General features: G+C 38.9%; 1 protein-coding gene across 1 annotated transcript; it reads left to right on the top strand.

The window, feature by feature from the left end:
* Nucleotides 1-19985: 19985 nt before the first annotated feature.
* Nucleotides 19986-22519, top strand: LOC150084384 (cuticle protein 10.9-like). Its single transcript, XM_090375197.1, has 3 exons — nucleotides 19986-20091; nucleotides 21675-21758; nucleotides 22028-22519. The coding sequence occupies exons 1-3, from the start codon at nucleotides 20083-20085 to the stop codon at nucleotides 22397-22399; spliced, it is 465 nt and encodes a 154-aa protein (XP_090231323.1). The 5' UTR covers nucleotides 19986-20082; the 3' UTR covers nucleotides 22400-22519.
* Nucleotides 22520-26726: the final 4207 nt, after the last annotated feature.

The raw sequence follows: 26726 nt of genomic DNA, 5'->3' as shown, positions 1-26726 counted from the left end.
ATAAATTCCTAAAACAACCAGCCAACCATCCCTTGTAGCAACTTAACTTTAATGCCATACCTCCAATTTGTACAGCAGTCTTCCATGTGCAACAGTATCAAAAGCTTTCGTGAAATCTAAGTATATGATATCAAAATTATTTTTTACATTCAGTTCCTTGGTGACCACATCATAGTTTCCAATCAAATTGGTCAGACAAGACCGCCCTTTAACAAACCCATGCTGTATTAACTATTACGGCAGTCTTGTCTACATTATTACACTACATTACATTATTTTCCACGGAACACAAACAAAGGAGACAAAGAGTAAGAAGAGGAAAAGATGATTTAGAACAAATCATCTTTTCCTCTTCTTATTCTTTGTCTCCTTTGTTTGCTTATGGGTTTCCATTATGAAGGATTTAGTTTCAAAAAGTGTAATGCAGACGGGCTGCAAGAGTAGCTCATGGTGTATTGTCAATGATATATAGGAATTTTTCTAGCAGGGATAAGGAGGTGATTATTCCCTTGTATAAGGCAATGGTTAGGCCACACCTAGAGTACTGTATACAGGTCTGGAGGCCTCATTTCAAGAAGGATGTAGAGCTGCTGGAACGAGTACAGAGAAGGGCAACAAGATTAGTGAATCGAACAAAGGGGTGCTCTTACGAAGAAAGGCTTAAGTTTTGCAAATTACAGTGTCTGGAGACTAGGCACCAGTGAGGTGATCTGATAGAGGTGTATAAAGCCTTGAATGGTTTGAGCATGCTCAATGCTGATGGGATTCTTCCTCTCGCTCAGAATAATCACCTGAGAGGGCATAAATTCAAATTGAGGAAAGACAGATGTAGGATAGACGTGCGGAAATTTGCCTTTAGCCAGCGGGTGGTTGGTTGGTGGAACAGACTTCCATCCCTTGTCGTGGAAGTTGATAGCCTAAATAAGTTTAAGGCTCAGCTGGACAGGTATTTTGAACGAACTGAGGGGGTGAAGTGGAAGTGGTTTTTTTTTTGGCTGATGCTGCATAAGCTTGCTTTCTTGCATCAAATGCCCATGCTAAGTCTATGGTTACTTGTGTCACCTTTTGAACCTCCTTTGTGAATTGGCGATACATTTGCGCACCTCCAGTCCATGCAGACCTGCCCTGAGTCCAAGGAAACTCATAATTATGGCTAAGGGTTTGCTTACTTCCTTTGCTGCCTCCTTTAATATAACTGGATAGATCCTCTCCACTGCAGGTCCCTTTTTTATGTTTAATTTCAACAATTTCTCCTCCAGTTTTCTCTCAGTTATTACAAAATCACTCGGCTCCCTGTTAGTTTGATAAACCTCTGGCAACCCCTTCATTGAATAGTTCCTCATGTGTGAATATAGATGCAAAATACTCATTGTTTATCAATAGTCAACCCATCTATGTTAAGTGGTCCAGTCTGATTCGTCCCTTTCCTTCTAGAGTTTACATAAGTAAAGAACTCTTTGCTGTTTTTTCGTTGCATCCTTTGCCAAAGATATTTTGTAATCTGCCTTCGCCTCCTTTGTTACTTGTTTAGACTAGTTTATATCTGCCATAGGCTTCTGTGTCACCTGATACTTTATATGTATCCCATACATTCTTCTTCTCTGCCACAAGCCTCATTAATTCATCTGACATCCATTTAGGACTAAACCTTGAACAGTATTTCTTAGTTGGAATGAAAAGCCTAGTAGCCTCCAAAATTAAGTCCATGAAGTCTTCACATTTAGAATTCAACGTTGATAACATCATCAGTTGATACCACTGTACAGAATTTAAAAACTGTCTGAGACCTCTGCAGTCACCTTTTACGAAAGCAAAAGCCCTTCCCTTTAACCTTGATAGTAGTTACATCTTTAAGTAATTCCCACATCAGTACGTTGATCCTGTCACCCAGTGATTCCTTTAATGGTAAATTCTTAATGCATGAATAATCACTGCTGATAATGAGATCAAGTGTATTGCTTCTTCTGGTTTCCTCTCGAACATGTTTCTGTAGAAAACAGTCATCCAATAAACCCACAACTCCTGCTAGTGTTGAGAGTTACCAACCCACAAGTTCCAGTGGCGCCTCCATAGCCAGGTGGGCAGGAGCAGCAGTGCGTAGCACACGCTTCTTGATTAGACCGGGGTTCGAGCCCGTGAGCCACCAAATATGGAAGATGCGGAGAGGTCAGGGAATGACCACCGCATATCCCCGGAGCAATATGGCCTTAGTTGCTAATGCTCCTAAAAACCAAATAACAACAACAAGTTCCAGTCAGTATCTGGAAAGTTAAAATTCCGATTTACTGACCCGCTTTATTTCTCTGAAGAATTGCTTAATATACTAATCAGATTCATCGGGCCTATAACACACACCTACTCTTATTTTTCATTTCCCAGTGCTTATGTCACCCCAAATAGACTTAACATTTGCATTGTCCACCAACATCAATTGGATGCATTTCTTTAGATTTTGTGTTTCTTAACTAACAGCATAAAACTCTCCTCCCTTCCTGTCCTGTCTATCCTTCTGTACACATTGTACTCCCCAAATTCCAATTCTGCACTGTTTATATCTGTGTTACACCATGTCTCTGATATCCCAACAATATCTGCCTTTGATGTCTTGACTAACACTTCAAGCTCATCAAATTTATTTAACTATAATCCTAGCATTGGTATACATGCACCTGTTCCTACTCTTAGTCACCCTAACACAGCCCATGTATTTACGTGTTCCATGGTGACTCCCAACAGTCCTGGAAATTTCCATTACCTTGCTTTTCAGGCTGTTGCTCATTCTAATAGAAGCAGTGCAAGAATCACTTTTGCCTCTGCCTGCGGCCACTGTTAAACTTTGTATGTGTAACCATCCTCACCCGATAGCATCTGATAATGATTTTCCAGATAAAGAAGCGAAGAAAACAAGATAGTTGTAAATTTCAATAAAAGAATGTATGAAATCGTATCAATCAAACAGAATAGAATGTCGTTAAAATCGAAAAAAAAAAAAATAAATAAAATAAAATAATAATAAAAGATGAGCATATAGTTGGTTTATGTTTAATCACGTTCAGCCTAGGATGACAGCGGATACACAAATTTTAGTTGGCAATCTGGTTTAAGATTTCTTTGTTGAATTTAATTAAATAAATTAGTATTCATTGTTTGAATAAATAAGATCTTCGTGCAGTTCAACCCATCAGGCAAGATGGTGGCAGGGATGTTACAAAGGAAGATACCCCTAGTGGGAACTATTTTCATCCTCCCACAAGTGTGGAAGACAAACATATAATAGGATTTATACAGAGTGTTGCAAAAGGAGCTGAAACAAACTAACTCATATTCTAGTGTCCAAGATAAAAAAAAAAGTGTCTAAAAAAGCATTATTTCGGAATTTTTACGTATGAAAGTGATTTGCAACATTTGCATGGGATTTTTTTCTTAACTCTGGGATAATGGAAAAGGAGGTGTCAATCTGCCAAAACACCGTTATTGTTGATTTGGTTGGAAGAATGCGATCTTAAAAGTGAAGGGATATGTGGAAGTGTGTGTGTGTGGGTACGGTGGCTCCCAGAACGTCCGTTCAAATCCACCTCGTTTCTTTGTAAGTTGAACAGACTCTGCAAAACAGCCAGCGTGCAATAATGTAATGTTCGTGAAGTTAATGCATGTTGTCTTGTGTTATGCTGACCTCTTGGCTACCTAGAAGCAGCTATCACCAGGAAGGCTGCTTCTAGATACTCTTCCACACCACGGGAAGGTGGGCTAATTCCAGTAGATGGGACGCATAAGATCTCAGGTTATGAGACAACAACAAAAAAAAAAAAAAAAAACCCACCTCTGGGGGCCCAATCGAGAGTAAAAAACTATATATATATATATATATATATATACACACACACACACACACACACACACACACACACACACACACAGGGTGGCCACTGAAAGACTGAACGATATAAAACAAAAATAACTTTTACAAACATGGTTTTTTTAAAAAAATTATTATTTTATTTGGAAATATAATTAATGGATTTTTTTTTTTTTTTAGTATTATGTGTGGAAAAACATCCCTCAAATGATCACCATTTTCCTGCTCACAAATACAGGTTCTTTCCACAGCATTTTCCATGACCGTACGCAAGGTTTCAGGTCGTAAACGTCGGATTTCGGCTCGAATGTTCTCCTTAAGTTCTTGAATTGTTCGAATTTTATTTATATAAACCCATTCTTTCAAGTAGCCCCACAAAAAGAAGCCTGGAGCCGTCAAATCAGGTGAACGCGGAGGCCAAACATTCAGCATTTTTTGAAATTATTCGTTCACCGAAAATTTCTCGCAGGAGGTCCATCGTCGCCCTGGCAGTGTGCGCAGTAGCTCCATCCTGTTGGAACCATACCTCCTGATTATCTTCGACCGCTGGGCATAAAAAAAAAAAATCAAGTATTGTCCTATACAGGGCCCCGTTGATTCTTTCTGGCTGAGCTTCCTCATTTCCAAAGAAATAGGGGCCGATAACTCTTTCAACCATAACATCGCACCAAACAGTGCATTTTTGGGGATGCAATTGATGCTGATGTAATTCCCTGGGCTTCTCAGTACCCCAAAATCTGCAGTTTTGTTTGTTGATGTACCCGTTTAAATGAAAATGGGCCTCATCACTCATTATCAAGTTGTTCAAAAAGTTATCTCTGGCTAGGTGTTGAAATCGAATGGCGTACTGCAGGCGCTGCTGAGTATCTTGGGGGTAGTAAAGCTTGGACCATTTGGATCTTGTATGGAAACATTTTTAAATCCAGTTCCAGAATCCTCTAAAGCGATGTTCTCGCGATGCCTAGTTGAGCATAGCGGCGACGAAGGGTAGAGGCAGATGGATCCTCAAGCACACTCTGCCGTACAGCTTCCACCGCTGCGTCTTAGGACCTCTTCCCGGAAGATCGCAGACTGATCCAGTTCTTTCAAACCGGGCGATTAGGTTCTGAATCATGTTATCGCTAGGAGATACTCTTACTTTAGAATGTTGCCGGTATTTTCTCTGAGTTTCAATAATTGATCTTTCACTGAAATAGAAAAACCCAATGAGTTTTACTCGTTGCTGGACATCATACGTAGCCATTTTAATCTCCAAGGGATCCTGTATAACCTGTAAAAAATAGAAAAATAAAAAAGATTGAAAATGGACAAGTTATGACTTTTTCAAACCCTTCAGTATTTCAGTGGCCACCCTGTATAATAAAAATAAAATATAAATGAAATATAGAAAAGAAAATAATAAAATATAAATAATAATAAAAATCCTCATCTCCACCATTAGTCTCTTGAGAATTATGGACACACTTAATTAATCTTTCCAACACACTATTCTGGTTCAACTGTTTAACAGGCGTTTCCTCATTTCAAAGGCTCCCTTTACAAAATCTTAGAATAATTGAAATACACTCCTATTAGATAAGAAAATCTTTTCCCGATCTAACTCATTCTCATCAGTGATTTCTCTGATTATTTCCCTAACACTATCATAAATTGTACACGCATATAATATATGGGACAACTTTCAATCTCGCCACAAAAACAAAAGATCTGTATCCGAAAGTTCCAACTGAAATAATTTCGCTTTCATCGAGCCTGACCTGTTATTAAAAATGTTTGTAAACTTGGTGTAAACCAGCTTCGAGCTGTTCTGTCACTTAAAAATGTAACATCCGGAATAAATTTCTTTGTCACTCGACCAGAAGATGCATTGTCCCATCTTGTTTGCCACAAGTTAACAATCTCATTTAAACATCTTCTCTTCTCCCACTTAATGTCAGAATTTATATCAATTTCTATGCCAACAAGTCTAGTAGGTATTTTCTTCTTAATGCCATAGCACAGTCCTCGACAAGCCACGAACAAATCCAAGGGGACTGCCCCAGCCATCACTTGAAGTGCAGTCGTAGCTACAGTTCTACATACCCTTAATATACTGAGAAGCATTGTTCTTTGTAGTGAGTTTAATTTAGCCTGAAACCTAACAAGAGCCACTCTGAGACCAAACTCCCCCTGCATACGTAACCATAGGCAGAAACACCACCTTATAATAGAGAAACAAAGTTTTATTGGACACGCCCCAATCTGCTCTTGATACTCTTATAATATAACCGGCAAATTTCCTGCTCTTGCTATGTAGATGGGTTATATGCGCATAATAAGACAGCTTGTGATCAATAATGAGCCCCAAGTATTTAGTTTCAGAAACCATAGTCAACTGTCTCCCATTTAATTTTATTTGCGGCGGTCATCCCAAATCAAGTTTTGTTTTAAAAAGCATCATTTTGGTCTTTTGGGGGCTAATGGTAAGCTTAAATCCTTGTGCCCAGGTATTAATATCATTTATTACACGGTTTGCATTTTGCTACAAATTCTGTCGTGATCGACCTGCCACAATTAACGTGACATCGTCAGCAAAAGCTCTCACATGACTATTTACTTATGGTCGAACCACCCAGTTCTGTAGCACCAGATTACGAATGGAAAGACCTAATACAGAGCCCTGAGGGCAACCTTGCGTAATCTGTCTTTGAAGGTAAAAATGTTTAGACCTTACAGTCACATATCTCTCAGAAAAATAACTCCTAAAGAGACTGTATAACTGCTTAGAATACTCAGCACGACACAGTAGAGAAAGAGCTGCCTCCCACCATACTGAGTCGAACGCACCTTTAAAGTCTATATATATAGCAAGTTCATATTTTGAATCAGAGTTTGAAATGTATGTTTTAAAATCCAGAAGAGCATCCTCGCACGATTTTCCTGGTGTAAAACCATACTGATTAGGTGAAATCCTATCATGGCGTTCTAACACACTTAATTAATCTTTCCAACACACTATTCTGGTTCAACTGTTTAACAGGCGTTTCGTTTTCTTGTAAACGTATTGCCATTAACTTCTATAACACTTTCCCCAGATTAGTCAACAAAGCAATTGGACGGTACGACTTAGGCTCAAATAAAGGTTTCCCAGGCTTCCTAATTAGCCTCAATAAAGCCATCTTCCATTTCAATGGGAACAGTTCTTCCTCTAAACACTTATTATATAACAGAAACAACGTGTTAGGTATCAACTTGAAAAACCTCGCTATAAATGCATTCTCAATCAAATCTATTCCTGGACATTTTGCAAAATTTAGGTTCTTTAACACCCCTGCCAGTTCATCTATTGTAAACGCCATGGTATTGTCTCTAGCTACATAAAACTGGTTTTTTCTCTGCAGTTCGGATTGGCACTGAGTCCAAGATGGGATCGTCATCCGGGAACAGCCTGGTCAATATTGCTTCTACTGAATCCTCCCAGCAAATAGTCTCAGTAGAATCTTCTTGAATTGTATTAAATACCTCCAAACTTCTCAGTTTATCTCTTGACAACTTGTATAACAAACCCCAGGGATCATTTCTTCCCGATTCTTTTACAAACAGTCGCCAGGTTTCTCTCTTCCAAGTCGCTATGGTTCTCTTGTAATTATTTTTAAGAGATATGTAATTGTCATGCAATCTAGCTACCTCAGAAAGACCCCAATTCCGATGCCGCTGGTACTGTCTCCTAGCCCGATATACAGCCCGTCGTAAGAAGTCAGTTCGTTTGTCCACCATGGGCAGGATTTTAGTTTAATAGCCTTTTTCCTACCTGACTTATATGCCGCTCTTACTATTGAATCCTCTATAGTATTAGCTAAGTATATTGCAGATTCGCGGATTACTGTTGTTTATTCGAGGGAAAGTTCCGAAGAACAGAAGCTTCATACATGGACCAATCAAACGATTTCAATGAAAACCGAACAATGTGCGGTATCCGATCTTGAGTACCAGTTAAATCCGGCACATTCTTCACGCAAAACAATATGGCTCGACGATCACTTGGTGTCCAATCAGGCATTACCTGCCAGTTACAAATACAATACAGATAATACCAGAAATTCTTGATATTATAAAAAAAGATGAACGGACAAGTACCTAACAAATTAATGCTGTTCTACAATATTCCTACGCCTTTGTTTAGTGCATTCTTCAGCAACAGCAGTTTTATCCATTTCATCTGCAGAAAGAGTAAATCAACTCCAACAGACTTCCATCAATGACGAGGCTGTAAGTAGGTCCTTTGTCCTGTCAAAAATCCTGGTTTTGTGAGTCGAATAATGTTTACTGATGAAATGAGCTTTGCGCATGGGTAGGATGCAATCATCAACTCCCACAACTTGCAGGAATGGCTGGGGAAAAATGCCCACGTAATCTCCATAATGGTAAATTATCTGTTAACATTTGGTGCGGTATTGTTAATAATCAGATCTTAATTAGGTCGTATCTGCTTCCAAAGTGACTGATCGACTAAGCTTATCGACATTTAGAAGATATTTTGTCGAAATTGCTTGAAGATCTTTGTCCCTGGACATGACATGACATGTGGTTCATTAACGATAGAACTTCTGCCCATTTTAGTCGACGAGTGAGAACTCACCTTCGACGCTACCTATCCACTCAGTCGGATAGGTTCAGGAGGTCGTGTTGCTTGTCCAGCGTGGTCACCCGACGTGCACCCCTTGGCTATTTCTTGTTAAGGTCTTTTAAAGATCTTGGTGTATGAAATGGAATTTCTCGATCTCCCAGAACTGCAGAGACTAATAAATACGTGGCTGTGAAACAGGTCACACCATTGGGAAAATATTCTAGTATGTTCGGCAATTACTAATGCGACAAGCAGAGGTCCGCATTCAACTTCAAGGACGTACTTGGAACAGTTATGGTAAAATCAGAATGTGGCTGTTAAAAACTTATATTGGTATGCCTTGATTAAAAATTATTACATTCGGAGTTATTACTTTAAAAATTTAATGTAATAACCCCGAAATAAAGTATTAATCGACACATATATTTATTAATTCTTTCTTCTTATTTTTGATCCAGGGATACGTCCCAGAATTTCTCTCATATACTTTTGACACCTTGTGTATATATACACATTAGATGACAAGACATCTTTACAGGTAGTGCACCGCTATACAGGTAATAACAGTAAGAAATAGTAATAAATCTTTATGATGATAATAAAATGATCATGCATACTAATAAAAAGGGTACATATGCGTCATTAAAAGTAAAATAGTAATGAGTGTATAAAAAATCGGTCATACCTGTAATGACTTCTCATATATATATATATATATATATATATATATATATATAATTAAAGATCTTTATTGCAAAAATATTACTGCAACATCCATTCACAACCGTAAGCTAGGCGTTTTACAGAAAGATTAATGGAGGATAGTATTCGCGAGATGGGGGAGAAATTGTGGGTTGTTTCTAGCAGAAACAGTTGCGAAGACCTTTGTCATCTGCATAGCAGACAATATGAGAACACAGGTGACAGTTAGGTGGAGTACAGCAGTTAAAAGGAGGCCAAGCAACACGCCTCCTTGAGGAACGCTTGCACGAACAGGTTGGGTAGGATTCGTAGAGCCTAGTTTTGATTGATATATTTTGAGGTGAGAAGAGGATGGAAAAAAGAAATGTCTTTCTTGATGTGCTAGTAACGTTGTCAACTGTAAAGTAGTGCGCAGAAAGCCTGATAAAAGTTTCAGTAGAATCCAGGAACAACGTAATTTATGAGTTACTCACTAACAGGAAGGTTAAGCTTTCGTTTTAATTGATAACTATTTAATTTCTTAATTCTTTCAGTTTATCGTAAAAAAATAAAAGTAACAGTAGCTGAAATACTAGATCTAAGTATGTATCGTTTTGCAGTAAGATATGATGATTTCTGCTCACACGTTTTATTTATCAAATAGAAATGTAAATTAATAAATAATTATTTATGGAAAATGATTAGAACGTCTACAGCTATAACTAACAAAATCATTGGCGAAAAAAAGAAAGTGGGAGGTGTTCTGGTCATGCCAAAACACCATGTCGAAACCTAAATATTATCGTGAGTAGCACGGTTGGGGTAATAACTGCCCTCCCCACACCTGGTGGAAACCCCAGTTCACATCCCATCAATGACGCGAGGAAGTTTTGAGTTTTTTTTTTTCAAAACGTGGCTGAGTTAGCCGGCGTAGACGAGGGGAGCATGGTTTTTTTTTCTCCTGGAAAGTCGAGTTTTTCGTGCAAATATTTATTTATAGATTAATCATTGCTTATATTCTGATCAATAATATTTTACAGTTTGCTTAAAATTAAGGTTATGGTTGCAGCCTACACAGTTCAATGAAATATAAAGCCCATTCTCTTAAACAATTTTTTCTGATGACGTAATGGAAGCTTCATTATGTTTGCGACATTAGAACAGTTTGTCAAGATGTTGAAATTTAATGAAAAACTGATTTAAGATGATCATCACAGCTTCTCCCCTTCCTCTCAGACATCGGAATTTAGTTTCTATATTATATATATCAATAAACTAGTAAGTTTTCTTGAGTTCGTGTTTCCTCTATTTGTTGTCACTGCAAATTGTGTACGGATCTATGGCCAGTGAATTATATAAACTACTTGTGTTGGGTGGGGACAATTTTTTTTTGAGATGTACGAAGTTGTTAACGGTAGATCTGAGAGGATATCTGGTGCGATATTGTTCCTGGACTGCCGTGTGTGTGTGAGCTTAATGATATTTTGAATCGATGATAGCCCTACTGTATCTGTCATAAATTTTGCTAGTAGATGGATATTTACAGCTGAAATTTGTATTTTTTATGGGGCGTGGCCGAGGTTTTGAGCGTAAATTTGTTCTTGAGTTCGAAAAGTCGTCCAGTTCAACCACCACAGGATACAGTATTCGAGCTCTTAGTATCTGTTGGGTTCTGCTTGCGAAGCAGAGGACCAAATAACAGAAGCACAGACCGGGATCGGAAAGACGCATCTTTGGGTGTATTGTGTCATTAGGTTGGGATCCCCTTTCCCTCTCTATCATCTGTCTAATCACCCAAGTAGCTATAGCTGCGCGAATCTTTTCCTTCGTGCTATCGAGAAGTGCCTAGGCTATCGGTATTCCATCTAGAAAGTCAGGCCTTCGTCCCGCGTTATGCACGGTTCGATATGAACGGAAGCTTTTACTAGGGTTCCACCTATTCTTTAATAAATGTTGTATTTATTTCATTTTTTTGTTACTACAAAGTAGGCTAATTTTATCGGCTTAAGTTCAAGATCAATTGGAGCTAAGAAAAATCCGAATTATCTGTATTTGGTGATTTCCAACTTTCTTGTAAGTGGGCATTCTGTTCAGAATCTTTTGAGATTATGGAAAATTGTCGTTTTCGTAAGAAACGCAGTCCAGCGATAGGGCCAAGAAAGGTTCCAGCGCTTCCGCAAATAGGGCTGCCAACAGGCTCCTCGTTGAGGTACCCTTCTTCTAATTGCGTATGCTGCCGGAAGGTTTTTGGATTACTAAGAGGCGCATACTAAGAATAATGACGGCCTTAATGATGTATAATAGTTTCCCATCTGTCATAACTTACCTTTTGAAAATGTGCATTAGGCCTGGTAATGACAATCTACAATAAGCTACTTTTTATATGAAGGAATATGATGTCCACTCGCAGTTTTTTAATTCAGTGCTTGCTGAATTCGCAACAGGGTGTCAAGCTAGTTTATCTCTCTAGACACCTATTGCCCTTTACTACTGTGTGTAAGTTGGAGGAGGGAGTGACAAAAATAGTGGTGGACCAATCAAATTTGCATTTTCAACAATCTTCAAGGAGGATGTAGCAGACGGTCGTTGGCCCTAAGTACTTGGGTTCTCTCAGGTTGAGTTCGGGTCCCATCGATGACGGGAGGAATTTTTAAGGGACTTTTTCACAACGTCGCTGAGTTAGTCGATCTCAGACGAGGTTGCATGGTTTTATCTCCCGGAAACTCGAGTTTTTTGTCCAGCAAACAGAAAATCGACCTCAGAATCGACAATATACCTGGAGCAATACGGCCTTAGTCACTGACGTTCCTAAAAACCATAATTCTTAGTAATTCCTCAATTTTTTTCGATTTTGGCAGAGAATAATCTGATTAAAGAGATTCAGAACAAAGTCAAAGATAAAAGTGGTACACGTTTTTATCAAGAACAGTGGAAAACCATCTAGTGTCATCACGTCTTTCTTTGGTAGAGTGTTCATAATTTTCTTCAGTGTTTTAATGATAATACTGATAGTTGGTAAGGGTGGTTCTTCCGATTTTTATACGTCTAAATTTCAATTTATTTTGGAAAATGCTATGCTGATCAAATTTCGCCCGAGTCCATTCTTGGAATTTTTCTTCATTTCAACGCTACGGTGTTGTTTTTGTAAATTCTCTCCGCATGCTAGTTTCTCTCAGATCATGGATTTCATTGATTTTCTTTTTATTCATTTGGAAATTAAATTTCTCCTTCTTATATATGATGTGGTCGTCTTGTGGAGAGTTCTGCTTCCATAACCGGTATGTTTTTTTGAGGAAGTCTCTTTTCACACATAAAAACAAAGAAGGAAGATTTTGCTACTCCATCGATAGCTACCTGCCTTAGTTTTTCTGCAAGACGTTGGGTAGTTTATTTCTATCATATTTCAATTGCAGCCTTTTCCAGTCATAACGAGTTATGACTGGGAAGGGCTGCTAACGGAATCGATAGGTGTCCAAGAATTATCGCTGGTTTAATGAATTTAATGGACGCAATTAGTCTGCTGAATTTTCCTCATTTGTGAACTGCCTTGTATACTAGCGTTGACCACTACATGAAGAACACGATCAAAAGAAGAATGATCCAACTAGACATAACAAAAGCAGTCTTAATTTTAGCTCTTTGAAGTTCTAAAAGATTAGGTCAAGTGACTGGTCCGCTTGGAAAGCTGCCTTCCCTTCTGGAAAGCAGCATTCCGAGCTGATGCAAGTCATATGTGAGAAGGGCTTTACATAGACATGACGTGTGTTGCGTCATATGTAGGGAGGCTCCTGAACATTACTTCAGTTCCGCCTAGTACACTGTGATGATGCAGAATTCTGTTAAATGGCCAGTAGCGAGTACAGTGCTATGTTTGTATGGCTATACTGAATCGTTGCATTCAAGGAGAGGAGGATATCACATCCCCAGCCTTAACAGTAGCCAGTTTCATTTCTAACCTGGGCGAGACCTTCATTATTCTGGTTACTATGTGGATCTTCTCCAGGAGATAGCCCAACACGATCGCTTCTCTGCTAAAGTAGGAAATTGTACCTATGATAGGTTTTCTGGAGGTTCGCTATCTTGTTTCATTGGAGACTGTCTTCTTTTCTACTACTATGCAAATCCCTTTGCAGTTGCTTCCATGGAGTTCTCCACAGTATGTGTTTTTCGCGTTGAATTTTTATCACGGTTTACGCTGAGGTTGTTCACAGACAACCTTGTGCTTTTCCACCCTCTGTTTCCTCATGTTTATCTTTATAGATTTTTCATTACTATTGTTACTTTCAGGAGTGGGATGGGTTTTATTCATAACCTTTAAGGGCTTCCTGTCTCTGGTTGTTGCTATGTCCCGTAATTTCTCAGGAACCGGCCACTTTCTTCTGGAATAATTGCTTGTAGAAACTTCTGGTGATGCTTTCGGCTTCTGTATTGTTTAGTTATGTGGAAAGTCTCTGTAGATTCTCTGATTTCAATCTAGTAAGGATATCTAGCAAAATGAATATTAGTTTTCTGTTTTCCCGATGTATTAAATCACTTCTCTCAGCGATCTGTGCTTTGGTAATCTGGTTACTCATTTCGAAGTGATTCACATCTGCAGGCGCCTTTGGAATAACTTTTAGCGCAGCTTCTATACGATTTTATTCGGATCTTAATATGTTGCAACTGAGTAATTCCCAACTGCTCTTCCTTTCCCACAGCAACAAACCCCGGGCGCCTCCGTAGCCAGGTGGGAAGGAGCAACAGTGCGTAGCACACGCTTCTTGATTAGACCGGGGTTCGAGCCCTTGACCACCAAATACGGAGGATGCGGAAAGGTCAGGGAATGACCACCGCATATCCCCGGAGCAATATGGCCTTAGTTTCTAATGCTTCTGACAACAACAAACCCCTGCTTTTTCTTGGGAGTGTGCTACGCTGCTGGCAATAGCATCAGCAGTAGCGTAGCTACCCTATTTCGGGCCCGGAGGCAAAGAACATGTTCGGGCTCCTACATAATTAATGAAAATTGCAAAAAGAGGAGACGGCCAAAGACGCCGGGCCCCTAAAGGGGCCGGAGGCAATTGCCTTGCCTGCCTACATGGTAGCTACGCCACTGAGCATCAGTCTGGTTGACTGATAGCTTTTCTTTCAGGTATTCTATCTGAAATGCGGGCTGATTTCGCGGGAGAATATATTGGAAAGTCTCGACACGTTCTCTTCATCGGCTCCGGCCATGGCCTGTCCAGTAGAGGATGCTACTGTTGTTTCCCGAAATGAATGATTCCACCGACGAGATGGGTGCCACTTCCGTTTGGTTTTTTTTGTTTTAATGACTTTGGAGCTGGGATAGCTTTTCAATTCTTTCTCAGTTTCTTAAGCTGTTATGTGGACTACACGATTCATAATAGTATTTTTCTACAGAAATCACAGGAAATGTATTATATTTGAATATTTCACTGAGTGCAGGTGTACGTTACTTTATTTTGCACCATTTTTGTGGGATAATAAACTCATTTACTGACACTAATAAATTCCTACAGGCAGAATGTGTTCTCATCTGTTAGTAAGAAATAAGTGGAATAATAGGACTTAGGATTTCAGCGGACTAAGCTATATGAAATTGCTTAATCTTTTGCGTTATCTGGCTGATCCTTTCTTTTTATCTCCGGAAAAACTGGTGTTTTTTCAAACAGCACAACATGTAGACATAGTATCTTATGTGTCGTCCAGCAAAACAAGCAATTCATGGCTAATTCAGAGCATTCTCGGGTGGGTCTAATATGACAGTTGGTCGTTTTACAACAGTTCGCTTATTTCTCCTTTCTGAAAACTAGTCTTGGAACTCCCGAAACGAATGATTCCACCCTCCCCTTTTAGGTTTTAGACGTATCAGCGGATTAGGCCATATTGCACCATATGTATTATGTCTCTAAAGTGTGATGTGTTCTTTCATCGATTTTCCTATTTGCTGGACGAAAAAATCGGGTTCCGGAATGAAAAAACATTTTAACCACGTCTTGAAAAAAAGGCTAAAAATTTCCTTCCGTAATGGACGGAGTTTGAACTCTAGTCCTTTCCACCCGGTGTGGCCGTACGGCTATTCTACAAATTGTGCTACGCGTGAGGGCAAGGTCACTTGTATTTGTCGCAGTCCACGATTGAATTCATTTGTCTATATTTCAATAAATACGCGTCATCGCAGGTTCCTCATATGTTCCAATAAAATGAGGTTAGATTAGCTTAAATTGGGTGTGTTAAGTGCCAAGGCAACTACGGTTATAAGCATCAATATATTGCGTCCTTAATCGCGTGTGCTTGACGATGATTCCGTGTTTTTCAGAAGGTAAAACCATTCAACGCTCACCTGAGACAGACCAACTCGGCTGTGCTGTGAAAAAAGGCTCATAAAAGTCCTTCTTGTCAAGAGGATGTTCGAACTAGTTCAAGCAAAGTGAAAGAACAGCTATTATAAATCATCAAAAGGATCGATGATTAATGGATAACCTCCAACATCTGAAAGAAACAACAATCAATGAACCCAATAATCCATTACAGTTGGTATTATTCAATAGAAAAACGCTAACTCTCTGTACGAAACTGGTTAATTCAACCCCCGGTGAAAAAGACCATTAAAATTCCTCCACTCAGTAATGAGATCGAAACGGGTGGTAAGTGGCAGACCGACTACGCTATCGTGGTGTTTTCAATGTTAAAAACGGGTACGATTGTATGAGAGGTGGCTTGAAAGCAAGGTACACGAGGGCGTTGATTCATTTACTGACAGAGGAATGCAATAGTGCGCATCAACTAGAAGCATCATGCGGTATATTTCTAGATAATAGCTAACCCAGTTTAAGTTGTCCCACTGGTTGATGACAGCCGCTCGTGGCATTCATCCACGTCCCCTACGCCTCCGATTGGCCCTTGGTGGACTACAGCATGGATAATCCTAGCGAAGAAACTGCTGTTAAACAACTGCACCAGGCGATCACTTCTAGAAGGTTATAGAAGCACCTGAAGCAAAATTTGGCTTCTTTAGCGAGTCATGGAGAGATGTTAATTGCCAGTTATTGTTAATTAGCCAGTTATTTCTACACGTGGTTGCATAAGCAGGGAATCGGAAATGATATTACAACGTTAAGAAGATAAATTCCACACAGAAATAAGCGTTTTAAAAAATTGCGATGTCAGTGTTTTAGTTAGCACTTTTTATTAAGATTTATGAAGGTTGCACAGTGATATGATGGTGTGCATCACCTGCTTGATGTGTTTTAGAAATTTTTGTGCACTGTACCCTTCCGCGTATTAATGCGAATCAAATTTCCTCAATATTTTTTTTCTAATGAATTGTTTCCTTGTAAAGAATAGCAGATGAGGCCTATCTAGCAGATTGTATGGTTTGACACCTCTCTAATCTGTTATTTTCACCTCTCAGAATACAGAGTCCAATTACGAAAGGCGCAGACTTCAAATGCGAAATCGCAGAATATCCACTCTACTGTATTATAATAATATACGATTAAAGCTTTTATTTGGAATTCATCGTAATGGGAGCACTGCCCTATCTTGCACCTGGCCCTTCTCTTTTCTGCGTTGCTACTGAATAGTAGCAGATTTTTTTCTAATTTTTGAGCTGCAGGTATCCATATCGACTTTAATCAAGTTGTTTTGTATAATCTGTTAGGCTAAATTGCTCTTTTTTTATACAGTTAGTGCATTCTGTGGTAGCCTAACTAGTTCTAGTGCACAATATCCCATGATTGAGACATCACGCTTCCAGCGCTGTTGTCTGAACAGATTTTCTTAGAGCAGTTCACACAAATCTAGGCATGCATCTCGGGATAGGATTCAGAGAACAATTTCGAGATAAAATTGCAGTCATCCAACAAAGCCTGAACAATATTTGAAGTCCTTGGTACATGACCCCCTAGTAATTCTTCAGCGAATCTGAATACCTTCTATCAAACCTGCCTTTGTAATTTATATCGTTATTTTCTTTCTGCCAATAATTCTGAGCCAAATGACAGTCCAATCCCCTGAGCATAACCCACAGGACGTGTTCTTTAAATCTAGAACACTACTTGGGGTGATTTTGTTATCGTTCAGTGCGCAAGAGGCGCCTCCGTAGCCAGGTGGGAAGCAGCAGCAGTGCGTAGCACACGCTTCTTGATTAGACCGGGGTTCCAGCCCGTCACCACCAAATACGGAGGATGAGGAAAGGTCGGGGAATGACCACCGCATATCCCGGAGCAATATGGCCTTAGTTGCTAATGCTCCTAAAAAAAACCAAACAACAAACAAAGTGCGCAAGCTTCACCTACCAACTCTGAAAAAGGGGTATGTCCCTCCCCCCCCTGAACTCCTGTATTCAGTTGGCCACGTGAAGGACGACCCTCCTCTTTTGAGGGAACTTGGTCGTCGCTGTGACGCCTTTTTCTCTTGCTCAGATGTCATATGAACCAAATGCAGCCACTTAATTCCTAAGTGATAGGCTTACTTATTTGCAGGTGACATCCTTCCATCGATGATGTCGATAAGACACTTATTGAGATTCAATGCTGCTGAAAGAGCCACATTCAGAAATAGAAACCTGGGATACAGTCAGGAACACCATTCGTAATGTAGGGTGAAGAAGTTGTAGATTACCATATAACAAAGGCACGAACCAAAGAAAAGATTTCGTACCAAAACCTGGTCTTACAACACAAGCCGGTAGTATTAGGATCCCTTTTGCAATGGAGTAGGTGGCTGCTGTTGACTTTAAAGCAATGAAGGCAAAAGCACCTTCAGGAATATCTTGTTGGGGGTCTGAAATTTCAAAATATCAAACCCCTAACAAAAGAGGATTAAGCATCTGACTTGAGTTCCACTCGGCAATCAGTGTTCCATTATGTTTAATTTCCAATAATACTACAAGCAATTTAAGATAAGAAAATTCCCTCTCCATTTTGTTTTATCTTCTCTAAATTCCTTAATTCAGAAATTGTGATCGGTTACCTCTCCGCTTATAATCGGGAGAGGCTTTCTTCAATGACATTCGAAAAGTCAATTCAACATTGAACAGTTAAAATAATTGTTAGTGTTATATTCAAGGAAGCTGGGATTATCAACAGGCCCAAAATTGGTTCATCTGAGAAATAAATAAAGAAGAAACAGAAATCATGCAGGAAGTGGATAAGGTCTACAGCAATGACATATTTTGAAATCTACCAAATGGGAATACTTTTATCAGGCTCAAAGAAAGGCACAACACGAGCACATCTAGCGGACTAAAATTTCTCTGAGAATATTCAGCTATCGCAACCATTGTTAAGATATGGACGAGAAGCTTTTTCCATAGTGGACTCTTATGTCCATTAACGAACAAAAGAGTTCCCATATAAGGCTTCTTCTCCTTAAGGGGACACTATGAAACGGGTCAAAGATGGATGACGTTGTGATCACTAAGGAGCAGACTATAAAGATTATAGTCTTCTTTAGAAGCCTACAATGTGACATGATGACTTACCCCTATTTGCAATGAAATTTTGATCATTGTCTTTACCTCCCTCATGAAACTCTTAATAATCGATTCACCTTGCAATTGTTGAATTGTTTTACCTACTGCCCTCGCCACCTTCATGAACTTCTACAGGGAAGTTTCATCTCTTCAGATCTCGTAGATATTCTCTTCAGGATTCAACGAGTTCTAAATAACAAATCTCAATTGGGTATTATTTTATTTGATATCAAATTAGCATTTGACAATTATGAATTCCAGCTTTAATCTTTATCTTGAACGATTACTTCAGTAGCTGTCTTGGCTAAAGTAACCTTCCAGTACAGTGATTAAACAGTTACTGTGATCTCCCATGGATCCTACCGGACAACTATTTATCTCAGGAAAGGTGTACCTCATGGTGGAGTATTATCATCCATCCTATTCGCTGTGATTTTGAAAGCCTAAGCTGATGGATGACCTAAATCAAACGTCTGTGTTGAGATGATGGATTTAGTTTAAACACACCATGTATGTCCACCGAGATGTGTATAACAAAGAGTAGAGTGCAAATAATACCAAACAACAAGCCACCCAGCAAATCGGATTGGAAAATAAGCGACACATTTTCTCCTGTACTGTAAGAACAACCTAAACACGTTGGCTCCACAAGAGAATAACTTATATTATACACCCACAAACAGGCTGTTAAGTTTTTTTTATTCTAAGAAAAGCTCAAACTCTGTCCTCGGGGACACAATGTGCACCAGTATCTGGTTGTTTATCTTTTTAAATGCGATACCATTTTCATTCAAATTCTCTTTGTGAATTTTTATCTGTTTGTGTTGTAATCAGTTGTATCCTTAAATTTTGTGAGTCTTCATAAGAACTCCTAAGTTATCTACCCCAGCTAAGAGTTACCCTGAGTTGTTGCCTACGTAAGTAGTCTAAATGCAAATTTCACCGCAAAGAAGAAAGAGAAAAATGACACGAGTTTCATCGCACTCATTAAATCGAGCTGTCTAAAAAGAGACAACTGATTTGAAGAAAGTATCATAACACCGAAAACCCCACTTTGCTTTCTTATCATAATAGAACTGGGCAGGAAAATAAAGTTATAGAAAACAAAATCTCACAGGTAACTCACCTGGATACTCAGACAACGAAACTGAGAGCCTTAAAAAACTCATTACGTCACTTGAAATCAGTAATTCACGTGACAGTATTGTGCTGGTGGACAAGTTTTGCCTTCGGGCTGGAGAGATGGAAACAGAGAAGGTCACTTACTCCCTGACAGATTCAACCGTAACTTCTTCCGTTTAGCATGGCTATCCCCGCTCATCCAAGGTCTTTACTTGACCTGGGGTGTGAATCTGGAGTTCTCATTTCAGCACCGGAGGTTCTCGAGAAGTATAAATAGGGCACTGGCGACGATCTTCATCCACACTTGGGATTTGGAAGCCAACGGGTACGATCTCCACCATGCTCAAAGTAAGTTGTTCAAAGTACCTTCTACCATTTTAAATTTTAATTCTTCATATTTTGTTAGCGTGAAAAGGTTGAGTGTTATTGGTATTATTATTTTATTCGTTCAATCATTTTGTGTAACTATAATTGATAAAATTCCAGTTCATGTCAGAGTAGTGGTAATTTTGATCTGGTTTTGCTCTTTGTATAAATATATCTTCCGCTGTTATGAACTTAATGGTTATTTAACTGTTCAAATACAATGGACTTTAGATTTCTAGTTGGATAGTTTCGCTAAGCGTAATCAATCTCCTTTTAACGTCTGTTTATACAAACAAAATTGTTGAATGTATAGTATCTTCTTAATCTGTTATGATCGATTGCTTTCTGTTTACCTATCTTTCTAAGAGCCTAAATTTGTACTTAAATTCAGCTTACAGTTAACTGAATGTTAACATCAAAATTACGTAGGTCAAATGGGAGGGTGACAAGGGTTCAGTATAATCCACAGTTCGTACTCGTAGCTTCTCACTGTACTAGTTGTATAATTGGCAGGTGATATGAAACAACCATGCATAACTGGTTTTTGAGTTGTCTCTTTGGGCGTACACAGCAATTTTATATCGCTTAGCTGTTTTACAGCACAATTGTAATAGGTGGATGCTGTCAAAACTGGAGTGAATCCTGTTTTTTGTTTAAATTTTTATTTTTAGAAATACTTGCGATTCATTTGCAAACATCTGCCAGTTGAAATAGAACTTACCTCTATTAATATGTAACTTTATACACGCAGCGCTTTAAAATTATACCTCTGTGTTCATTGTGAAGTGCATAGTAAATTGGACATGTAATATAAATGATTGGAAAACAACGAAGAAAAAGGTCTAACATTCGCGATATTAAAAAAAAGTATGTGGAGTTCGTTCATCAATAAATTTATGATGCAGAATATTATAATTAAAAACTGTAAATGATTCAATTTAATTAAATGATTTGATGAGAATCCGACGTCCAGAAATTTCAGTGAACTATTTATTTACAAACTACATTTCTGAATCGAATTTGGGATGAAAATATGAAATGAAACTATTTCCTTTCACTTCTCCCTGAGGACAGTCGTATTAATTTTTGTTGTGACTTGACAACTGAATTCCAAATTCGATTCAGAAATAGTGTGCAAATAAGCAATTAGTTTAATTCAGTATCTGTAATGTTCTGGATGCAGCGTTTGTCAAAATTAGTCAATAAACACGTTGTTTCTTTTAAAACTTCGGAAGAGTTAATTAATTAAATCTGTTTTGAATTCCTAATTCCTTTAATGCCTTTCCACTGAAGATTTCTGTAAATGGTGAAAGTGTCTATGAATTGGGTCTAACTTATTCTTGTTGGTGTTTGGTAATAACATCGTAATTGGGTTTTAGCATTCCCAATTGGTTTTCAATGAGAGACAGTCCTATTTTTTTTTGAAAACATTTTGCTTGTATAAAACATACCTAAAGTTTAAGATATCGTTGCTTAAAATCTGATTTTCGGATTGTTTTATGCATGAATGGAAATCCTATTTAAGAAAATATGAAGAGTACAACTAACGAAATCTGTCTTTCTAGGTTACTGTTCTGTTTGTGTGCCTGCTGGCTGTTCACGCCCAGTATTATCCTCCAAGACGTTATAACGAAGAATTGCCTTCACCGGTATGTTTCTTTCTTCGTCTTCCTATGCTTGTCATATAATTTAGATATTTAGTCATATAATTGTAATTTTAATGAATTATTTTGAAATGTTTTTCATATATTTTTTTGGATATGTATAACGTGATTTACAACAAGGTCTATTTCAATACAGTAAGAATTTGATTGAAAAAAATCTCTACAGAACCTTGGTTTATAAAATCTCAAAGAATAAAGAACCTTAAAGCTTTTTTTGAGGTTGATATTTAATTTACATATTCTTCTCTTCGTAGGTTGGATATAGGGAAGACTTTTCCTACAAGCCATTCTCTTTTAGCTACGATGCACCAGCTTTATACGGAGGCAGTTCCCGAGAAGAGTCAGCCGATGGTAGTGGTCGAGTCCAGGGTTCATACACGGTGAGGGATGACGATGGACGAGCTCGTCTGGTGCAATACATCGCCGACGTCGATGGCTTCCGTGCTACTGTGAAGACCAACGAACCTGGAACGGACAATCAGAGCCCAGCCGATGTCGTTGTAGAGGCGGAACCTGCTAATCCAGCTCTGTACGGACCACCCTCTGCAGATAGGAGAGCCATCCACTATAGCGAACAGCCTTACGTACCTCCACGTGCTATCCCGTACAGAGGGGGACCATATTGAAATGCTTGAGGATAATTAAATGATGGTGAACAGGCAAAAGTAGCTGTATATAATGCACGCGCTTCGTTTTGGTTCATTAGCTCAATTTGACGTCATTCATTTGGGGTTGTCGGTTAACGCTCCATGTTGTTTTGTGTGATAATTTTGTACTCAGCTCATGGTTTAATAAAGCTTCACTTTGAATGAAGGTTTAGTATTTGTCAATATATTTATTTTTTAAATATCTAAACTCCACACTAACACGATGATCAACCTAAATTAATCACACCAGAAAATGAATTTTAGGAATTAATTTCGCATCCGCTATAACAGTTTTCGAAATATAACCCTCGGTTATATTTCGAAAACAGCCAGTCATTTTCTTGACCCTCTGTTATAGCATTCGTAAAGGCACCCCAATCACCTAACATCCTTCAGTAATCCGCCGAAAATTTGTTTTATCCAGATAACGAAGAGGCAAAGTATACATTAAACAACTTGTAGCACTTACATTAGTGATGGGCGATTATTTTTATATTGTAGGCAGGAGAGAAAGACTTCCGAGAGCCTCAGTCTCTCGTTTTTTTTACAATTGTCCACTTATAAAAATTAAAATGGCTTCTTTTCAAGAGGAAGAGAGAGACAGCGAGAAGAAATTATCACCAGCCTTAAACATACTCGATAACAATTTGTTGTTTACTGTCAACTAGACCAAGGGTTAACATTGCGTGATCAGGTAGATGAATACACATAATAGATCTATACTTTTAAATAGACATAACATTAAAATACACGTACGATAAATAAATATATTATAATTTAAGTCACTTGTTTATCAGACAGATACAGGGAAGCATTTTTAAGAAGTGCAAATAAAAATCAGCAGAGATGAAAAGTTTATTTCAGTAATGTATACCTTTTTAACAGTAGAGATCAGACAGAAGCAAGCTTGGATGGCAATACTTCGCGTGGAAGTATTGAGTTGGCAGGAGAGGTGGACATCACTAATGCTTGTATTAAACTTGTTATTCCACCGCCATCTTTCAGTATTTGCTGTATGTAGGCGCAGTCAGTTGCAAATTTGTTGAGATCGGTGTCCGCAGCATGATACATGATAGCATATGATGAGGAAAGAATTTATCAGAAAAATGAAGTGTTCTGATGGAGCACAGAGAAGGAGTTGTCCTGAGGACGACCGTTGGAAGTGCTCCAAGTGTAGGTCTTCCAGATTGATGCTGTGAATATTATTCCTAGCAGGAATTTTATGGTGACAATGATGCGTTTTTTGTCAACCACTGAGAGGGATGACTGACTTAGCTAAATTGGCTAAGTCAGTCATCTGCTTTTGAGCTGGGTGCAGGTGCTTCCACAATTTGCTCATTTTATAAGCCAGAATTCATCCGCGATGAGATGATAATGGTAGATGCCCACATATCTACAACGTACTGCAGAGGAGGCGGACAACAGCTCTTTGTAATCTGTTATCAAGGTTTTTTTCTTATAAATATTGGAGGTGTTACTCCGAAATTCATTTCAGGCAAGCCATTTGCGTTGCAAATTTATCCAGGTGTTCATAGAAATGGGGTTTCAGGATCAAAAACTTTCAAGACCTTTATGGATGAAGATGGGGATCGGCATGTTTCCAATCGTGAAGTGCGGCAGGGCAGTGCTATGGCGAGTGTACCAATTCTTTTGACTTAATTGGCAATCACCTCAAATTGGCTGAGATAAGTTGCAATTGCAAGGAGAACAGGTTTGATGTTGGAGGCTTGGATGATTTGCTGGAGATTTGCACCAGGCTAATCAATGTGAACGGCATACCATTAGCATGACTGAGCAACTCAGAGCTCTGCGCAAAGGAGTTAGAGCAGTCACTAACCGCCAGGGGGGATACCTTCTTTAAGGATGCCTGCCATGAGCGCGTTCTCTTAAGAGTATTTTCTTTTGTTCAGAAGCTTAATAGTACAGCTCCTGAGAGGTAATGGAGTAAACAAAAGTAAGGAAGTAAACACTTAAGCAAAATCAACAGGGCAGGCATTTGCGCGGCCCCAAATTTTGCTTCAGAGTCGAGATAGGTTGTCTTCTCTTTCTTGCGTTCCAATGCCCGAGAGAATGGTGTTCATCGTTGCAAGTGTTTGATTATTGAAAGGTTGAGGAACGAGAGTGGATCTCGAGATGTACTCTTCTGCCTAAAAGTTTGAATCGCAGCGTATGACAACTGACAGTTTTTATTTATTTTTTTTTTTGAAATTAGGTATAACAATGTAAGGTTTAATATAAACAATACACTACAAAATATTTAAAGATTTTTTTTTATTAAGCAGTGAAAATATTAACAAGTATGGCGGTTTTTTTTTTTCAACAAAATATCCTCCACGGTATTTTATCACTGCCTTACACAAACGTGGCATTCTGGCGATTAATTTAAGTCTCTTGACTAATATTGTTCCAAGCGATCTGCAAGGCTTCCCATAAATTTTGTGAAGATTGGCAAACACTGTACGGACTTGCCGGTCTAGATGATCCCATATTAAGTCAGGCGACTGGGGTGGCTACTCTATAATTTGCGATACCCCTCCCCCTCTGTTTTTTAGTTGCTAGAAAGTCCCAGCGTAGCTAAGTGCTTTGGGTCGTCTTGCAGTACATAATATAAAATTTCTTCCACAAAGTTGAAGTCTAAAAGTCATTGCATTATATTAAAGAACGTTTTTATAGCCTTCTCTTAAGTCCTTCGATTCTGACGATGGCACCCAGTACAGAAAAAAAGCAGAAGCAACTCCGTGTCATGGTGGAACCACCACCGTGCTTGACTGTAGGCACTAAACAATGTGGTACCATTTTTACTTCAGTTGATCGTCTCACATGAGCTCTACGCTTGGATCCAAAAGTTTACAATTTGGATTCATCCGTCGTCCACAGAATGTTTTTATGCTCTAAAGTTGTTCAGTATTAATAGCTCTTAGTCCAACACAACCATTTCTTTCGATTAAGACTGCATTTTACAGTGGCTGTAGTCATGGGAGTATTTCTATTGAACTGAGCTCTGATTTATGGTGGATTAAGTCGTTGATTACGTTTAGAATATTGTTCTTATCTTGTGCTTCCGTTTTTAAGTGCGCGGTACTCCTGATCGTGGTTTGCCATTCTTTTTGAATTATCAAATTGTACTTTGTACTCCTTCAAATGAAACACTTAGTTTTTCGCGAATATTCCTCATGGGATACCTTTCTTTACACAGAGTTATTAATAGCACATCTTTTTTTTTTAAACGCGCTCATTTCCTTATTTCTTGGCATGTTTATCGCGGAACATACGACTTACACCAAACGCTCTTTCTGAATAACGGGTGTTCAATTTTTATAAGTTACAGCTCTTACTCCTCAATTTGTATTATTGCAAAACATTCCAGAATCATTTACAGTCTTCTTCACTGGTGGGCAAAACTGAACGACCAGCACTATTTCTAAAGGTTACAACCACAAAATCAAACGAAACAGCCTGTGGCGATTTGCATAACTGTGGACGTTCAGTATATAAAGCTGGTGCACTGCAAAATTTGAATCGTGATGAGAGGGCTCACATAAACAGATAAAAGCAGCAGTTATGTGCAAATTGCCGAATGGTGAGCACGATTGTTACAGACATTAGATTGGTTTCATACAGACAGTGAAATGGCCAGTAGACAACATCTGGATGACTTTACCCGGGGTCGAATAATTGGGAAGGTCGAGGAAAGTTTGCCTGACGGCCAGTACACTGTCTCGTTTAACACCTGCCCATCGGAGACATCGTTTACAGTGGTGCTCGAACACAAGGACTGGACAGCAGAGCAATGGGGTAAGGTATTCTTTACTGATGAGAGTAGATTCAGTCTCAGTAGCGATTCTGGACGTCAGCTAATCTGCTGAGGGGTTGGCACACGGTATCACCCCGCAAACATCACTGAAAGGGATCGATATGGCGGTCGCGGTGTTCTCATGTGGGGAGGCGTTATCTTTCATGGACGTACACAACTCCAGATACTTGAATGCAGTACTGTAACCGGTGAACGCTACTGTACTGAGGTAATACTTCCCCCATGTTCGTCTGTTCCAAGGTGCCATTGGCCCCGAGTTCGTGTTTATCGATGATAATGCCACACCCCATCTCACTGCAGATGTTGATATGCTTTTGGAAAGTGAGCTTAAAATCTTTCTACCTCATTGTGTCATCTGTTGTCTCTACCGTTCTCCCGACTCCACTAATCATTTGGAGCTCTTTGACTTCCTCTCTTTGCAACTTGACTTTCAGTCCAACTTTCCTAACAGCGAGGTAATTTTCCTTGGTGATTTTAATGTTCACAACTCCA

The sequence above is a fragment of the Mastigoproctus giganteus genome, chromosome 6 (assembly GCF_048544385.1).
Source record: "Mastigoproctus giganteus isolate SK-2022 chromosome 6, ASM4854438v1, whole genome shotgun sequence".
In the NCBI taxonomy this organism is placed as follows: domain Eukaryota; kingdom Metazoa; phylum Arthropoda; class Arachnida; order Uropygi; family Thelyphonidae; genus Mastigoproctus; species Mastigoproctus giganteus.
Note: the sequence above shows the minus strand (reverse complement) of the source record. Positions and strands in the feature narration are given on the sequence as shown.

Excerpts from the sequence above, each read along its gene's own strand:
- LOC150084384 (XM_090375197.1), top strand. Across the intron at positions 21,759-22,027 it reads ACGAAGAATTGCCTTCACCG|GTTGGATATAGGGAAGACTT; the intron begins GTATGTTTCTTT and ends TTCTCTTCGTAG.